The sequence below is a fragment of the Medicago sativa genome, chromosome 5, assembly GCF_051527215.1.
Source record: "Medicago sativa cultivar Bolivia chromosome 5, Bolivia_mono, whole genome shotgun sequence".
Lineage (NCBI taxonomy): Eukaryota > Viridiplantae > Streptophyta > Magnoliopsida > Fabales > Fabaceae > Medicago > Medicago sativa.
The window spans coordinates 11196334-11216750 of record NC_140753.1 but is presented as its reverse complement, the minus strand read 5'-3'; the positions used below and the strand labels follow the sequence as shown (position 1 = coordinate 11216750).

Sequence of the window (20417 nt, the reverse complement as noted above, 5' to 3'; positions counted from 1 at the left end):
TTTCTTAGATACACCGTGTGAATATCAAGTGTCTTCTCGGCAGCATAGCCACCTTGACAAATTGGCTAACTTCATGGAGTAATCACAATGACTAACTTGCTTTTGACTTGGAGTAGTAGAGGTTTTAGTGTTTCAAGTATATTCATACATGCTCTTGTATATATGGTGTCAATATCAATATTATAATGCTAAAAAAAAATATCAATATCATATATTCCCTTCATACCAAATTATAAATCGCTTTATAATAACAATAAAATATTAACGGAACTTTTTCTATTATATACCCTCTTCGATCCAAAATACATGTCGTAATCAATCACTGCACGCATGTCAATATATAACTTTGATCATTAATATTTTTAATTATATAATGAAAAATTATAAAAATTTAATATTTTGAAAATCTTAATTGAGACAAATCAAACAACTTCTTACATGTTAACATTTGTATTTATATATTAGTTAAAAAAATATTGTCAAAGTAAGTTACGTGAACATTGGACATTATAAAATTACGACATGTATTTTGAAATGAATGAAGTATTCACTATTATCACTCTCTCGTGTTTCAATTCTTTAATTTTATTTCCCATAAAATTTATTAATAACAATTTTGTAAAACATTTTATAATACAAAATTAATTACTTTTTTTATCGCAATTGTAAAATGCTCAAAACGTCTTAATTGAGAATCAAGTAGTACTAAATTTGGGTTTTCAAGAGGAGCCTTCTTAATCTACCCTGTAGTAGCCGATGTACTATTGTTTTGACGGCAATTTAGGTCCCCGAAACAAAAGGAAGAACACAGGAACAAATTTAATTCTCATTTGGATATATATTGATGGGAAAACGCATCGTTAGTATGTCTTGGTTTCAATCAAAATGTTGTTAAAGTCACAAAATTTTATTTTCTTAAATAAAATAACAACTTTGAATTTATAAAGAAAAGTAAACATATTTAAAATTGATTTGTTTAACATTACAACCATTGTTTGGAAGAGTTTATTAATTTAAACGTTATACAACATCAGACTTTCGACCCATGCGACGCACGAGTCCTATCGACTGTTATAATGATCAATAAGTTATATTTGACATGTGTCATGTATGTGTCTATCAAAAAATACAAATGTGATTATTAGATGATTGTTTCCATCATGTGCAAATTTGCACATATTAAGAAGTTTAAAATAATAAATTTGTATTTTTTTAAACAAAATAATAAGTTTGTATTCCTTCAAAAAAAAAAGTTTGTATTGAAACGTACATTTTATATTAAATATATAATTTTTATTTAAAAATATATTTTTCAATTTTTTTTTTACTTTTAATTGTTTTAACATGTGCAATGCTGCACATGTTAGACAAATCCTTATTAGATATACAATATAGCGATAAAATGTGTCTTAATATGTCCTTCAACGAAACCCATTTGGGGTTGGCCTAGTGGTTGGCTTGGGATCTTGGAGTTTGCTCCTCCAGAGGTCTCAGGTTCGATTCCCTCTGGTGCCAATTTCGGTGGGCTAAGTCCATACAGAGCTTTGCTCTGGCTTTAAACGGGGCCCCCGCAAGTGGGCGGTGGGATTGGTCCCCTCGGATTAGTCGATTATTGGATCGGATACCGAGTTTTCAAAAAAAAAATATGTCCTTCAACGACGTATGGATCATACCAAATTTGTAGCGTATTTGAAAACATCACTACTATTTCTCAAGTAATGATTGACTAATGTAATTTTGATGAGATTATTGCAAACTCTCTTCGAATATAGATCTGATCCAAAGGGGTTAAATTTACAAATAACTTCAAGTAATTAGTGTTTCAAATAACCATACATATGATTAGTGTAGTAATCAATAAAACTTGTAGTATTAAAAAATAGCACACTAAAAAGGATTTCGAAAATAGTATTTAAGAATAGAAAAAGAATTAGCAAAACCGGGACTTAGTAGGATACACAACATCCATATGAGAAACCATGTAATAAAGAAAGAAAGAAAGAAAGAAGCAACTACATAAGGCTGATACAACAAAGATTAAACAACATTGGTATTAAATTCAGTGTGATATGTTCTATATATAAATTTCATAGTGTCGATATACTTATCGTTGTTAGGATTGATGTTGATGCTCAATGATGCTATCAATATCAATTAAAACCAATCATACATAAAACTCAAACAAATTTTGTGTCTGGCTTACAATCTTAATAGGAATGATTTATTTATAACATTTTTTTTCTTACAAATGCTACATAACATGAACAAAGGATAGCAAATATGACAAACATTGGCTTTACAAAATCAGGTATGTTATCAAACATATCTCTTTTGGATGGTACTATACGTGATAGGTAGGTCATTTAAGCCTCGAGAGATGAATATAAGGTGGATATGTTGGTTCATATTCCCATAAAGCCATATTTTAAACGCAAAAATCGTAAGAAAGACACCTAAAAGCAATTGCAAAATCTCAACTCATATGAAAATGAAAATGCAGATAAAGATAGCATCTTTTGAGGAAAAAAAACCTCTTTGGCAGTGAATGGGGAATTTTGTGACATTTATGGCAGATTGGCTGTCCATCATGGCTACCTCTTATGTAAAAGGTGATATCTTTGTTGTTATGGCAAAACAAATCTCAGTGTGTGTATATATAGTACTTGAAATAAGTCAATTCTCCATTAAGCTCTTTCCTTTCGTGTTCCTCATAGACATTCATCACTAATAATGATACTTATAATGTGCATGTTTATTTCTCAAATTTGAAATGAATTGCCTTAAATTATTTAATGAATGAAAAACAATTTGAAATGAAATGAATTTATTGCGTGTTAAAAGGGTGAGGAGGTCAAACCTGTGAATTAAATGCGTTAGAATGGGAGGGAAATTACTAGGTTAGATTTAGGGTTAGGGTTAGCTTGACCAGATAAACTTTAGTAAGATAGATTTATATTAGTGTTGGGATACACACACTTGCACAATAGTAACTTATACTTTAGGGTTCAATTGCACTCCCAAATAATAACTTATAAAATATGTGCTTGCCAAACACACCTTTGATATATTCATAGATGTGAATTAGATTATTTTCTTTCATCAAACATAACAGAAGAAAGAAACTTCTTTAGGCACCTATTGTAAATACATGGTCGTTCCAGATGAGCCAAATGACCAGCCTTCTTTATTACTTCAAATGTTGCATTACTTCCTAGCGTCCTGATATATGCATCAACAATTATAACTATGTGATCAAGATAAACTTTAAAGGACTTGATAAACCATAATAATGATTTGAAATAATTATAACTACGTGGTCAAGATTTCCTACTCTTTTATGTTCTGCGCAACCTCTGGTTTGAAAATTTTATCTTTCTCACCCCATAAAAGATGTATTCGCTGCAAAAGAAAGTTGTTTAGTTATTATTAATTAAGATAATAAAAACTTAAGTTTTGGAAGAATGGGAAAATAAATAGAACAAGAGTTTTATAATATTTCAAAAAAAAAAGAGTTTCATAGTATATCACCCGTAAAACAAAGAGTGTTAGAGTCTAAATTATAAAGATAAATTACCTGTGAAAATTTTGGGACATTGATATCTTTGTAGCTAATGACTAAAGCCTCTAATAGCTCACTTCGCTCCTTCCTATTCGAGAACATCACCTGCAATTAATGATATAATGTTAACAAAAGTTACATTATTCTCTCAAAAACAAAAAACACAAAAACAAAACAAAAGTCACATTATTAATAAGCTAGTTTTGTTTTTGAGAGATTTAGAAGAGCATTCCTAGTTTGCTCTTTCCTATTAGAACCCATTGTGGCCATAAATACCTATAGAGATGGGTGTTTTTACAATCATGGCTAAGGAGTGCCACTCCCCTTTTTCACCACCTAAAATGCTCTCCATCTCATCATCCGCTTTGGAGAGTTTTTTTTTTTCCAATGTACCCATCTCTTACAGACCCTCAATTTTGAGGTCTTAAACCGGTCCTACATGTACACATCATTTTTTTTTATATAATTTTTTAATAACAATCTCTAATAAGTTTCATGATTAACTTATCATTTTTTTTAGGGGAATAACTTACCATATTTTGTTGTCTCATCAAACACTAGACCAATAACATTTTTTTAAAAGAAGATGATTAACATATATATGATGCATTTATTATAAAATAATAATAATAATAGGATTTCTTTGTTAAAAATGACATTAATTAGACCAATAACCCTTTAATTATCTTTCTGCAATTATAAAAAATTGATTGATAATTAAAGGATTCCTTGCATACATTTGTTTAACAAAATAATAATGAGTTTGTGTTAAAAAAAATTGAGCATACATTATCAGTATAAAATAGTTTCACATTAACATTCAATAAGAATCAAATATGTGCTAATCATTTTTAAGAAAACAATTTTTTTGACAAAAAAAAAAAAGATTGTGGTTATAAAATACATTTATGTAACAATTTGATGAATTTCAATGAGACTAAAAAAATGTAAACCTTTAGAAAATCATTGAGCAGGCAATTGGGAAACCAAATGTTTCTGAATACACAAACTGAGAGAAGTGCCTTCAATCCCTCAATAGAAGATGGCAATAACATTTCCGAACAAGAAGAGAATCCAGCATCTTCCACTGCCCTACTAATCAAGGACTCTTGTATAGCCAAAACGGAGCCAGTTACAACTACAGCTTGAACCAGATCACTATAAAGCTCAGCCATTTTAAACGCCACCATTCCACCATAACTGAATCCAACCAAAACACATTTCTCCACCCCAAGTTTCTTTAACCCCTCTGCCAAACACTCTGCTTGAAAAGCCGGTGATCGGTCGCAGGGGCGGATCTATATAGAGGTGAGGGTGTGCACCTGCACACCCTGAAATTTCAAAATTTGCACATATAACCTTATATTTATTGCACTTTGCATACCCTGAAAATTTCTCTTTGCACCCGTGGTTCACTATTCTGTCACAAAGAAATAAAAAACTGAAGTAAGAAGTGAAGGTGAATCGTAACCCAGCATACTGGAAGGAGAAGTGGAAGGAGTATAAAACTAGAAATGAACCAGAGAAGAAGATGAGGGAGGCGGCAACTTTTGTTTTAATGATTAGCCAACAATTAACTAGGGTTTTGTATGTAATATCTTATTCATGGACTTGGGTCAAATGTTACTTTGGGCCAAGAGTGGACTTTAAGAGATGTTTCTTTTTCTTACCCCGTATGTAACTTCAGAAATGATAAATGAACATCCAAATCCAACAACCACACCGTACATTGATACGGTCATGCTATACCAATTTATTTTTTAATCATGTTTGTTGCCTTGAAATGCGTGTCAGCCTGGTCAAGCTTCACAATAAATCTACGGTGTGGGAAAATTGTTATGTTTTTGGTTGTCAAAATAACAGTGCTCATGTAACTTATAAGCATTCTTTTGGATTTTTATTTGACAAAAGTACTCTTTTGGATAAATTAAAAGATGGAAAATAGTTATTATTATCGATATTATTATGTATACTCATTGTATGTATTACTATAGTCGTTATAAATATTACTACTATATATTAGTGTAGGGTTTTGTAAAATATATATACATATATATAATGGTGTAGGTTTTTTCTTCTAAATGTATCCTTTGTTTATTTTTTATTTATTTATAATTTTACTTAATAAACCAATTTTCTAATTTTAGATCAAATCCAAAATAATATACGTATAATTCAAATTTAAATAAAAAAATAGTAATTTTTTTTTATTTTTTTTTTGAGCAAATAAAAAAAATGGTAATTAATATAAAAGAAAAGTAATTTTGACAAGAAAAAAAATGATTGAATTTGCAAAGTTTGAACTACATGAATTTTTTTTGCACCCCCTGGGCCAGGGTCCTGGATACGCCACTGATCGGTCGGGCTTATCAGTTATGGAGCCGCCGAAGAAAATTAGGTCAGGTACGTAAACATCATAGTTTTTTACTAAAGTCTTGATTTGCAAAGCCCATGTTGCAAGTCCATCACCGCAGAAGCCGTGGAGGAGAACCACCACTGGCTTGATGGACTTGGACTTGGGCTTTGAAATAGTTTTAGATGGAACCCAGAATCTCATACGTGTACCTTGCTCTATCTCCACGGTGTAAAGCTTCACACCTACATTCTTCATCGTCCAACTACCAAATGACCAAATTATGTTCACCATGTTCACCATGTTTAATTAATTTGTTTCTCTATTGTGATCGCACTTACCTTCGCTTTGCAATGTTTTAAGCAATGAACTATGTGCTATGCATGCCATTTCCTTCCGTATTAAATACTATTAAACTGATCGCCGAGCTAGTCCAATTATTGTAAGTACTAACTATATGATCTACTATACCTAACTTTTTTTTTGACGTAAAGTCCAATTAATGTAAGTGCTAACTATATCTACTACCTAACTTATCTACTACCTAACTTTTTTTTGACAGAATACTAGTATTTCCTATACTGTTAGTATTTCCTCTATTTAAAAATGAGTGTCAAAATTTTGCACATATTAAGAAATGTAAAAAAAAAAAAAAAATCAAAAGACACAACATTTTTACTAAACTACTCCTAATAATAATTGATGTGTTTCCCACAAAAGTAGGCTATATTACATTGAAAGTAATGTACACAACATTAATTATATAACATAATTATAAAAGTTTACATTAAAAAGTAAAGATGATATTCATTTTAATTTTATTTTTTTTAAGACGACACTCATTATAATTTATAAAATAGAGAGTATCTACCACATAACTTGTTGTGAATCTGTAATAACGGCTAAGCATGAATGCAATAAGTACGACGGTGCACAACCCAAAATGGCAAAATGGGCATTATGCATGTGTCAAATCCCACTCTAAATTATTGCATTACAATTAAATAAAACAGATATGTAGATGCCTATCAAATATTGGTTGTTATCTAGTCTAGACTTTAATTAAAAATCTTTTGTTAGCTGATAGTATGACGATTACGTACTACCCGTCATTTGATTCTGTGTGATATATTTTTTTCCTTGGCTCCGGCCCTCATTCTTATAAAAAATATTATTAAAATTAAATCTTATTTACTAAAGCTTAACCCATAAAGCTAACCCTAAACCTAATTTTTTTCCCCCATTTTTTCATCCACTTTTCTAAACCATTGGATCTTGCGCATTTAGGCGCCATTCAATTTTAGCCATTGATCATATTATATTTATCTCTTCTATTTTCCGAAACAACTATTTCGTATTTATCTCTTCTATTTTCCGAAACAACTATTTCATATTTATCTCTAATTATAATTTTGGTCATATCCAAAATTTGTTATCAATTCACTTAAATCCGAAATTTGTTTTCCTATAGTTTTGGTCATCCGAATCCTTATTTATTAATTAACCTAACAAATTTCCCTTTCAAAAAAAAAAAATTAACCTAACAAATTTCATTCGTATCCTCCTTTTTTTTTTTTGAAACAAATATTTTCTACACTTTTACGATTGCAATTTAACATAACAAATTCCATCTAAAAAAATGCATCGCACAAATTTTATTCTTATCCTCGCCTTTTTTTTTATGAAGCAAATATTTTGGTTATATATACGAAGCCCTAAACCTGTTTCTCTCAATAAAAATAAACCCTAAACCGTGGTAAATGCTTAATCCGTAAAGCTAACCCTAAACCTAATTTTTTCCCCCCATTTTTTCATCCACTTTTCTAAGCCATTGGATCTTGCGCATTTAGGCGCCATTCAATTTTAGCCATTGATTATATTATATTTATCTCTTCTATTTTCCAAAACAACTATTTCGTATTTATCTCTTCTATTTTCCGAAACAACTATTTCATATTTATCTCTAATTATAATTTTGGTCATATCCGAAATTTGTTATCAATTCATTTAAATCCGAAATTTGTTTTCCTATAGTTTTGGCCATCCGAATCCTTATTTATTAATTAACCTAACAAATTTCCCTTTCAAAAAAAAAAAAATTTAACCTAACAAATTTCATTCGTATCCTCCTTTTTTTTTTTGAAACAAATATTTTCTACACTTTTACGATTGCAATTTAACATAACAAATTCCATCTAAAAAAATGCATCGCACAAATTTTATTCTTATCCTCGCCTTTTTTTTTATGAAGCAAATATTTTGGTTATATATACGAAGCCCTAAACCTGTTTCTCTCGATAAAAATAAACCCTAAACCGTGGTAAATGCTTAATCCGTAAAGCTAACCCTAAACCTAATTTTTTTCCCCCCATTTTTTCATCCACTTTACTAAGAACACAAAGGTGTTGTTTGTTACTTCTTTCTTTCATACGGTATAACTATAAATACACATGACCATGGCTGTGAATGTCACCTTCATCCTTGAATTTTCTTATCCATGAAAAAGAAGAAGAAATGGTAGGTGAGAAAGCATGAGTGTGGCCTGATAAATTCTTTCTAAAGACGACCATAGTTTTTTTTTTCTTTTGATAATAAGTGGTTTGTTGTTGTTCATGTTGTAAGATGTTGAACTGCTGACATCGTTGTTTGTGTTTTAGATGAAGATTGTCACGTGCGCCCCTTCCCATTACCTTTTTCTTTTTTGTTTCTTTAATTATAATATACACATGTGGCTTTTTCTTTTAAATTTAATTGAAAAATAATGCATGTGGCATCCAACTCACTTAAGTGATGAGCCACGTGGGCGTTGATAGAGTCAAGATTAAGGGGACCTTAAAGTTGAAAAAAAAGGGTAAACTTAGGGGGTTAAAAAGTGGTTTTTTTAATAGGGGACCAAAATTGCAACTATGATAAAGTTAGGGGCCAAAAGTGCGTTTAAGTCTTTTAAATAAGATTTGGGTAGAAGAAAATCCAAAAGAAATTTGGGATCCATTTCCAATTAATATAATCCTTCTTTTATTTTTTAAAAAAAATATATAAAATCAATTCAATCAAACTCAATTTTGGTCACCGCATAATCAAACACATGCATAGTAGCTTCTAAAATTGTTTAGTTTAAGTCGATTCTCCAACATGGGTATAATCCGTTGTCGCCCTTTATCATATTTATATTCATGATTTCATATTACTATGATATTTAACTATTGTTATTGTCACACTAAATATCGTATAAGAAATTTTCCCTTTTCTTAACCATTAATTAAAATAATATTTAAACGAATTTAAAAAACACGGTAATAAAATATAGTATATATAGACATAATTATATTTTTAATTTTTAATTTATTTACATACTTTATATTTAACTTATTACAATTTATAGTTTCTTTATCTATATCTAATGAAATTTTATGTTTATAAATAAATATGTTTAGTTCCTATAAAATCACGACATTTTTAAGTTTACTCTGGAATTTTAAACGGTTGCGTGACTATTCATTTGTTTGCTAACAAATCTGTGTGCTGGTATTCTCCTAATATAATTTTTGGTATACTTTTTTAATTTTATAATTGAAACTATGGTTCCCTTACTAAATTAGTTACTGATCAATCAATGTATGGTAACTGATCTGTTTGGTGAGGAATCGATGGAGGCAACAGTGGTGAAAAGTGTTCTGATACAGTGGCGATGAGTCTTTACAGTGGAATGGAAGGTGCATGCAGGCACGTTAGCTCTACGAGACTAAAGTCAGTAGAGAAACAAATACAATTAATAACTCCGACGATGGATTTGTTGTTGAGCTTAGTGTGGATTGTGCTGCGCCAAACAATTCAAATGTTCAGATGGTAATTATTACATTAATCTTTCATGAGTCCGTAAAGGTTTAATCCGTAACACAATTGATCAAATTGTTTGCCGCCAATGTCTGCAGGATGTACCAGAGGCTGAGGACTCATGCAGCAATACATGTGTGATTGACACACCAACTGTAACACCCCGTTTTCCCAACGTAAAAATTTCTTAAATAAAATTAGAGTTTTTCATCATAAAACGGAATGTCACATTTCTTAAAAAAACGTAAATGGAATAATAATTTATCCTTCAAAAATATAACAATATAATCTTTAAAACTTCGCAGCGGAATAGTTTGACAACTTAAATAATCTTTGGCACAAGGGCCTCAATATAAAATTTCATAAAACTTAGTTCAACATCAATTCTTGAAAGATTCATAAAGTAATACGTAAGGAACAGAAAGTAAAGACATAATCTCATCCCGTTACGTATCAGAGCACCTAAGACACACTTGTGAGGAGTCCACTCACGACCGCAACTAATCCTGGTTACCTGCAAGTTACCCATACGAAGAGCAACATTTCCAAGCAGAGGGGTGAGATTTCTCAAACAATAATATAAAGCATATAAATCATATAAAGTACATTCAACAACTTAAACATCTTATAATTCATTAATCATATCTAACAACTTAAACTTTCTTAACTAGTGTCACTATTCTTCCTATATTAGTCATATACTTCATCTTATATTATCAATAATATCACATACATCATCACATATCATCATTAGTAAACATGTAGCATCATATCATAAATCACATAGCATCTTATCATAAATCACATAGCATCTTATCATAAACAACTTCATAATCAATCATCATAAGCACCTTCGTAATCAATCATCATACACATCATAATCATTCATCATCTTAAGCATCATAATCATTCATAAAGCACTTCATTAATAGCTCATCAACTTGACATTTTAACATCTTAACATCTCGATAACTTGACATCTTAACAACTTGACCTGACAATGCATCTAGACTCGACTATGCAACTCTTAACGTCTTAAACCATCTTTGATCATCATGAAAATGCAAATGCATGTGGTACCATTTTAGGGCATAAGCCCTCATCATCGTGGTTGAGCATAAATATACTCCTAGGGCATAAGCCCTCATCGTCGTGGTTGAGCAAAAAGCTCCATCGTCGTGGTTGAGCAAAAGCTCCATCGTCGTGGTTGAGCAAAAGCTTCAGGGCATGAGCCCTCATCTTTAAATGAGTATGCATGGACTCAACATCTTACATCTTAGAAACTTTATGAACATCTATGACATCCTAACATCTTGATATCTTGACAGCATAACATCTTAACAACTTGATGACTTCATAACGACTCGACGACTTAACAACTCTTATCATCTTAACGTCTTAACATCTTAACATCTTGACAACATATGGATCACATAAATAATTCATGTCATATCATAATATAACAATATCAAATGATAATAAACAACATCTTAAAACATCATATTCATCAATCATAAATAACTTCATATAACATCGTATTTAAACATCGACAATAATTCACTATGTATCTTTGTAAAAACATAATAAATTATCCACAACATATTTTCATGTCAAACCAAAGCTACTGGAAAGATATCACAAATATCAACAACTTTCATGTTTAGAACAAAGATCAATTCAAAACAGAAACATATGAACAAAACGCAAAAACATGAAACAGAGAATGCTGTCACCGTACAATTTCGCTAAGACCTCCCTGTAGTATTTTAATCATAACTCAAAGACCAAACATTATTTTCACGTCAAACCAAAGCCACTAGAAAGCTAACAAAATTATCTAAAACTTTTATGTTTACGCCTAAGACCAATTCTTTACCGATCAATACCAGTTTTTATTTTAAATTCGGAAAAGTTGTGCTGAAAGTCCATAAAAATTCACTGTGACCTATGTGCAGTAATTTGACCATAACTCAAGCTCTATAAATCCTATTGACGTGAGACCAACGGCATTAGAAAGCTAACATCCATACCTACAACTTTCGTGTTTACACCTAAACCCAGTTCGGAACTTAAACTTGTCAAACTGAGACAATAAAAACGCGTTTTGCACATTGACAGCAAAATCGCAGTTAAGCTGCGATTTCGCTTTGGGAAAATCTTTTCCACTTCTTATTCGATCCAATACTCTCCAAACTTGACCCTAATCATTACCCTATGATTACCCTATCATTAGAACATTAATTATTCATCAACTTACTGTATGCAAATTCAAAGGGTTCTCAAATCTATTAACAACCTATTACAATTATTAAACCCTAATTCTTAAACTCACCAACATCTCATCCAATTCCATGGTTCTAACCTCAAAACTACATCCAATAATCATCCTATGGGTTATCTAAGGACTGTATACAATTTCTACATCAATTCAACAAGTTTTCATCATCTAATCATCAAATCTCTCTCAAAACCCTAATTCTCAAATTCTCACAAACTTTCCCCAACTTGTTAGATGCAATCTAATGATTTAACAACTTAATATTAATGCAAGATAGTCTCACCCTCACCTTAGATTAATTCCTGAATCAGCGGCAGCGTTCTTCTTTCCTAAGGTCTTCTCCTCTTCTCTTGACTTTTCTCTCCTCTTCTCTTCTTTCTTGTTCTTCTCTTTTCCAAAAAGCGGTTTCCGGTAAACTCTTTCTAACCTAAGCTTCTCTATTTATAATACTAAACGCTCTTCCTAAATCTATTTTGGCCCAACAACTTATTCTTCTTTCTATTCTAACCCCCTTCTTATTTCTCTTACACCTCAAAACTACTCTATTCCTCATAATCTTATTTATTTCTAAATTAAATATATCTCTCCCCCACTTAATAATAATAATACACCAATAACAAATATATCTCTAACAAATAACAAATATATTTCTACACCAAATAACAAATATATCTATAACAAATAACAAATATATTTCTACACCAAATAACAAATATATCATAACAAATAACAATATATTTCTACACCAAATAACAATTATATTATGCTAGTAAATACCAACATATAACATAAGAAAATATCACATAAATCATGTAAATCATACCAATCATATAAATATATTCTAAAACTAATTAAAATAATTAAATAAAAAGGAGGGCGTTACAACTCTCCCCAACTTAAAAGAATTTCGTCCTCGAAATTCAAGCACAAGAGAAAATAAATTTAATTATTGTTTCTTCAAACAAAACACAAAACCACATCAATGTTAGTCAGTTAAACATGATCACATAAAAAAAAACATAACTACTAACTAGAAAACATGACGACACGACACAACGACTCATCTACTTGGCCGGACGGACCGACCTGCTCTGATACCAATTGTAACACCCCGTTTTCCCAACGTAAAAAGTTCTTAAATAAAATTAGAGTTTTTCATCATAAAACGGAATGTCACATTTCTTAAAAAAACGTAAATGGAATAATAATTTATCCTTCAAAAATATAACAATATAATCTTTAAAACTTCGCAGCGGAATAGTTTGACAACTTAAATAATCTTTGGCACAAGGGCCTCAATATAAAATTTCATAAAACTTAGTTCAACATCAATTCTTGAAAGATTCATAAAGTAATACGTAAGGAACAGAAAGTAAAGACATAATCTCATCCCGTTACGTATCAGAGCACCTAAGACACACTTGTGAGGAGTCCACTCACGACCGCAACTAATCCTGGTTACCTGCAAGTTACCCATACGAAGAGCAACATTTCCAAGCAGAGGGGTGAGATTTCTCAAACAATAATATAAAGCATATAAATCATATAAAGTACATTCAACAACTTAAACATCTTATAATTCATTAATCATATCTAACAACTTAAACTTTCTTAACTAGTGTCACTATTCTTCCTATATTAGTCATATACTTCATCTTATATTATCAATAATATCACATACATCATCACATATCATCATTAGTAAACATGTAGCATCATATCATAAATCACATAGCATCTTATCATAAATCACATAGCATCTTATCATAAACAACTTCATAATCAATCATCATAAGCACCTTCGTAATCAATCATCATACACATCATAATCATTCATCATCTTAAGCATCATAATCATTCATAAAGCACTTCATTAATAGCTCATCAACTTGACATTTTAACATCTTAACATCTCGATAACTTGACATCTGCATCTAGACTCGACTATGCAACTCTTAACGTCTTAAACCATCTTTGATCATCATGAAAATGCAAATGCATGTGGTACCATTTTAGGGCATAAGCCCTCATCTTCGTGGTTGAGCATAAATATACTCCTAGGGCATAAGCCCTCATCGTCGTGGTTGAGCAAAAAGCTCCATCGTCGTGGTTGAGCAAAAGCTCCATCGTCGTGGTTGAGCAAAAGCTCCAGGGCATGAGCCCTCATCTTTAAATGAGTATGCATGGACTCAACATCTTACATCTTAGAAACTTTATGAACATCTATGACATCCTAACATCTTGATATCTTGACAACATAACATCTTAACAACTTGATGACTTCATAACGACTCGACGACTTAACAACTCTTATCATCTTAACGTCTTAACATCTTAACATCTTGACAACATATGGATCACATAAATAATTCATGTCATATCATAATATAACAATATCAAATGATAATAAACAACATCTTAAAACATCATATTCATCAATCATAAATAACTTCATATAACATCGTATTTAAACATCGACAATAATTCACTATGTATCTTTGTAAAAACATAATAAATTATCCACAACATATTTTCATGTCAAACCAAAGCTACTGGAAAGATATCACAAATATCAACAACTTTCATGTTTAGAACAAAGATCAATTCAAAACAGAAACATATGAACAAAACGCAAAAACATGAAACAGAGAATGCTGTCACCGTACAATTTCGCTAAGACCTCCCTGTAGTATTTTAATCATAACTCAAAGACCAAACATTATTTTCACGTCAAACCAAAGCCACTAGAAAGCTAACAAAATTATCTAAAACTTTTATGTTTACGCCTAAGACCAATTCTTTACCGATCAATACCAGTTTTTATTTTAAATTCGGAAAAGTTGTGCTGAAAGTCCATAAAAATTCACTGTGACCTACGTGCAGTAATTTGACCATAACTCAAGCTCTATAAATCCTATTGACGTGAGACCAACGGCATTAGAAAGCTAACATCCATACCTACAACTTTCGTGTTTACACTTAAACCCAGTTCGGAACTTAAACTTGTCAAACTGAGACAATAAAAACGCGTTTTGCACATTGACAGTAAAATCGCAGTTAAGCTGCGATTTCGCTTTGGGAAAATCTTTTCCACTTCTTATTCGATCCAATACTCTCCAAACTTGACCCTAATCATTACCCTATGATTACCCTATCATTAGAACATTAATTATTCATCAACTTACTGTATGCAAATTCAAAGGGTTCTCAAATCTATTAACAACCTATTACAATTATTAAACCCTAATTCTTAAACTCACCAACATCTCATCCAATTCCATGGTTCTAACCTCAAAACTACATCCAATAATCATCCTATGGGTTATCTAAGGACTGTATACAATTTCTACATCAATTCAACAAGTTTTCATCATCTAATCATCAAATCTCTCTCAAAACCCTAATTCTCAAATTCTCACAAACTTTCCCCAACTTGTTAGATGCAATCTAATGATTTAACAACTTAATATTAATGCAAGATAGTCTCACCCTCACCTTAGATTAATTCCTGAATCAGCGGCAGCGTTCTTCTTTCCTAAGGTCTTCTCCTCTTCTCTTGACTTTTCTCTCCTCTTCTCTTCTTTCTTGTTCTTCTCTTTTCCAAAAAGCGGTTTCCGGTAAACTCTTTCTAACCTAAGCTTCTCTATTTATAATACTAAACGCTCTTCCTAAATCTATTTTGGCCCAACAACTTATTCTTCTTTCTATTCTAACCCCCTTCTTATTTCTCTTACACCTCAAAACTACTCTATTCCTCATAATCTTATTTATTTCTAAATTAAATATATCTCTCCCCCACTTAATAATAATAATACACCAATAACAAATATATCTCTAACAAATAACAAATATATTTCTACACCAAATAACAAATATATCTATAACAAATAACAAATATATTTCTACACCAAATAACAAATATATCTATAACAAATAACAATATATTTCTACACCAAATAACAATTATATTATGCTAGTAAATACCAACATATAACATAAGAAAATATCACATAAATCATGTAAATCATACCAATCATATAAATATATTCTAAAACTAATTAAAATAATTAAATAAAAAGGAGGGCGTTACACCAACCACCAAAACAGGTGCTAAGAGGTCCTCTAATAGCATTGACTATGTGGCTGTTGATGATGATGAAGCTGGCCAGACGTCGGCCACAAAACCTACCAGAGTTGTTCGTGTCAAAATTGAGCACAAGGACGACAAAGATGTTTAGCTTGCTCGAATGCTAGAGCTGTTTGCTTTGTTATCGAATTCCTTCAATCTGCATAAATCAGACATTAAATAATCTGTGTTTTTTCCTTTTGTTTTTTACAGTTTGGTTTTTAATTTTCTTCAAGTTGCTGTGTCGGCTATATTTACTTAGCTAAGGAAACTTTTTCCAGTCCACCTAAATAAATTTATTCATTGCCATAAGTATTAATTCAACAATTTATTATCATTGTCTTTTATTAGCGCTTCGACCTCTAAATGTACGAAATTTATTTTTAGATTTACCTCCGGAAGGTGTTAATATTTTTCTGAATGTTAGATAGTCATTCACCAAGTTGGTATGCTTGATGAAGAAAACCCAATACTGATTTGGCTTGAGTAACTAGATCCCACGCATTCACATGTTAAATTAAAAGTACAGATTGATAAAATCAAGTTAGTATGCTTGCCTTTGCTTAGTATGTGTTTAAGCGAAGGAACATTTTATAATGTTTTAAACAAGTATGTAACAGATCATTAAAAAATTTAAAATTTTAAGCATAATTAAATAAATTTTAATTTAATAGGGACTAAACTACGTGCTGAAATTTTTTATAGAAACCAAAATCTATCAAAAAAATTTACGAGGACTAAAAACTAAATTTGATATATTTATAGGGACTAAAAACTTTATTAATTATTCGTTTTATTATGTATCAAATTATTCCGGCCCGTGAGACCCGTGCGTTGCACGGGTCGGCGTTCTAGTAAATTTTAAAATGAAACCTTTTAAAGTTGAGAATAATATTTTAGAAAAATATTATTATTAATTTTCATTTAAGTTTTACTTTTTAGTTTTTTTCATTTAAAATGTTACATAAATACATTTTATAACCATAATCTTATTTGTTGTAGAAAATAAAACATAACTGTTTTTTAGAAATAACAAGCATATATTTGATTTTTATTGAATGTTAATGTAAAACTATTTTATACTAGTAATGTGTATGATCTATTTTTTTTAACACAAACTCATTATTATTCTGTCAAAAAAAAAGTATACAACAAACCCGTTAATATTTCCTCAAAAAAAAAAAAAACCCGTTAATATAGTCTATTTTTTCTCTCTCTCCTCTAAACTCAGGATTGCACAAGAGAAAAATCAAAAATAGTATAGAAAAGACCGGAGAAGATATGTTTCCATCGAAACTCAAGTAGCCTATATTTATATGGAGGAATTACATATTTAAGTCAACTATACATCTATAATCAGCAAGCAACAACCCAAATGAACATTTGTCAAAAAAATAACAATAAACCGATGAACAATAGCCTACAAAAAAAAAATAGTGAAACACTTGATACGGCAAGAAGAAAATGTAGAGGTAAAATTGGAAGAAAAAAAAGGTATACCTATTAGTTACGGACGATTGTACAAGGATTTTCTTTCTCTTTAACAATTGACGGGTCTGACGATCATAATAAGAAATAAAATAGACAAAAGTTGGTCTCACCGTCTCAAATACATGTGATTCTTGCTCTCTTCAATTTCTTTCTAAATGCACACATTAAAGTACATATTAGTGAGACCTATTTAAATACATTTTTATTTTATTACTGTTCGAGTCATTGAGTCAGTAATATGTTACTACCAAGGCTCGTGCCAAAATAATATGTTACCACCATTCACTATTTTCCTCCAAAACATTGTCCAAAAACCATCTTCCTCCACTCACCCACATCACTCCTCTTAATTATAAGTATGATGCATGGATTAACTTGAAGAGAGAGAAAGTTAACCGAAAAGTTGTTAAAACAACTTTCAAGAGAACCGGAAGACCACCCATTGAGAAATTTCAACATTTCTAAGAAGGCAATACAACTTTGATTCGATCAATCACGAGATTTTAAAGGGGTAACTTACAGAAATTATCATCAATTGGTATTCCCAAATATTTTAAAAGGTAACACACTCACTTTACAATTCAACATAGAGGCTGCATCATTTAACCAAGAGCTATCAACATTAACACCCACCATCAAACTTTTGTGGAAATATACCTAGAGAATATAATTAATAAAATTGATACTTAGAGAATAGGCACTAGACTTTGTAAGTTCTAAATCTGATCTGTCAAAAATTTTAATGTCTAACTCTGGTCTGCGGCCTGTTATAAACTTAATTTTTAAATCTGAGTCTGACCTTCTAAAAGCTTAAGGGGGCTTGCTAGCTAGTGCCCCTAAGACACTTGTTAAAAAGTTTAAAGTTGAAGTTTTATCTTGGAAATTGTGTAATCAACTTATTGGAATATTAAAAAGCAACTTTTTCTCCATAAAATTTACCAAATGTTTCTTTTTTTGAATTCTTAACAAGTGCTATGAGCACTACTCTTTTTTTTTTTTTTTTTTAATAAGGCACTTCATGTTTAGTTGTTTTCAATGTTTATTGATTGTATCTACTATTAAGCACTTCATGTTTAGTTGTTTTCAATGTTTATTGATTGTATCTACTACTCCCTCCGTCCCTTAATGTAACCACCTATTTGATTTTATTTTTGTCCCTAAATGTAACCCCCTTTTCAAATTACTAGATGCATTTATTACTTTTTTCCTAAACATACCCCTGATTAATACTACTAACTTGTCTTGAAATATGAATAGTTAAATTTAATACACATACAAACAAAGGACAATTTGGTAATATTAATACACAAAACAGACACATTAATTACACTGACAACTTTTCTTAAGAAATGTGAAAAATACAAAGGGGGGTTACATTAAGGGACGGAGGGAGTATTATTATGGATCATTTATTGTCAATTTTTTCAAATACTGTATCATTTTTCTTCTTTTTCATTCAAAATAGTTAAAAAAAATTAAGGGTAAAATATGCTTTTCGTCCCTGTAATTAGGGGTCATTTGAATTTTCGTCCCTGAGCTTACTAATCCTCCCATCTTGTCCCTGTAATTCTTAATCATTTGAGATTTCGTCCCTCGCCCCTTTTAATCACTGCCACGTCAGCAAATTACCAAAATGGCATAGGAAATGACGAAAATACCCCTGACTTATTTTTTTTTCCTTAAAAAAAATTTCAAAATTTTGAAAATTCTTTTTTTAAATTAAAAAAATCTGAAAAAATAATTAAAAATCATAAAAAATTTCGGAAAAAAAATGTTAAAATTAAAACTGAAAAAACTGAAATTTTTCGGAGAAAAAACCGTAAAAAAAAATTCGGGAAAAAACTGGGAAAAAAAATTTTGTGAAAATTATTTTTTTAAATTAAAATATCTGAAAAAATAATTAAAAAACATAAAAAATTTCGGAAAAAAAATGTTAAAATTAAAACTGAAAAAACTGAAATATTTCGGAGAAAAAATCGTAAAAAAAAATTCGGGAAAAAGTTGGGAATAAAATTTTGAAGGAAAAAAAACAAAAAAAAATAAGCCAGGGGTATTTTCGTCATTTCCCATGCCATTTTGGTAATTTGCTGACGTGGCAGTGATTAAAAGGGGCGAGGGACGAAATCTCAAATGATTAAGAATTACAGGGACAAGATGGAAGGATTAGTAAGCTCAGGGACGAAAATTCAAATGGCCCCTAATTACAGGGACGAAAAGCATATTTTACCCAAAAACTAGTTACAAACCCGTGCTTCGCACGGGGGTTCAGTAACGTATTTGACAAAATATTATATTGGAAGGATAGATTGCGAAATGACAGATAATTATAAACCATAATATAATATTTAGAGTACTCTTGCATTACGGATTACAAAATTAAATCTTCAAAATGGCTTGATCACGAGTAACAAATGAAAACATATTTAGTCAGCGGTAGAAACACTTTTCCAGTAATAATTGATATCTATCTATAAACCAATGAAACCCCTATTACCAAAGCTACCTGATTATATCATTTTGACTTTCAGCTTCAACATATATAAATCCTTTCACATGATCTACAACAAAGGCAGGTATTAACTGCAATTTAGTATCCAGTTCTTTCAGGTGAACAAACTTCTGCATCAGACAGATAGCTGAAAGCCTCTCTACCTACTTTATATCATTTTGTGTTTTAGCTTCAACGTATATAAATCTTTTCACATGATCTACAGCAAATGACAATTGATACCCATGGGTACGGATAATATGATATCTGTCCCCGCCCCGTTGGATA

At 30.7% G+C, this 20417-nt stretch overlaps 1 protein-coding gene across 1 annotated transcript; it reads right to left on the bottom strand.

Annotated features, from left to right (window-relative positions):
* Window positions 1-2935: 2935 nt before the first annotated feature.
* Window positions 2936-6230, bottom strand: LOC146919983 (uncharacterized). Its single transcript, XM_085713368.1, has 5 exons — window positions 5913-6230; window positions 4513-4857; window positions 3575-3664; window positions 3332-3399; window positions 2936-3219 (listed from the first exon to the last, which is right to left on the bottom strand). Exons 1-5 carry the CDS (start codon window positions 6213-6215, stop codon window positions 3087-3089), a joined length of 939 nt encoding a protein of 312 aa, XP_085569494.1. The 5' UTR covers window positions 6216-6230; the 3' UTR covers window positions 2936-3086.
* Between the last annotated feature and the right edge of the window lie 14187 nt (window positions 6231-20417).

What these genes read in the sequence shown, in the direction of transcription:
- LOC146919983 (XM_085713368.1), bottom strand. Translation starts at nt 6,215, where the DNA reads ATGGTGAACATGGTGAACATAATTTGGTCATTTGGTAGTTGGACGATG. An exon ending in TGCTCAATGATTTTCTAAAG is followed by an intron (nt 3,665 to 4,512) that starts GTTTACATTTTT and finishes CATTAATTGCAG; the next exon opens with GTGATGTTCTCGAATAGGAA. An exon ending in ATGTCCCAAAATTTTCACAG is followed by an intron (nt 3,400 to 3,574) that starts GTAATTTATCTT and finishes TTTCTTTTGCAG; the next exon opens with CGAATACATCTTTTATGGGG.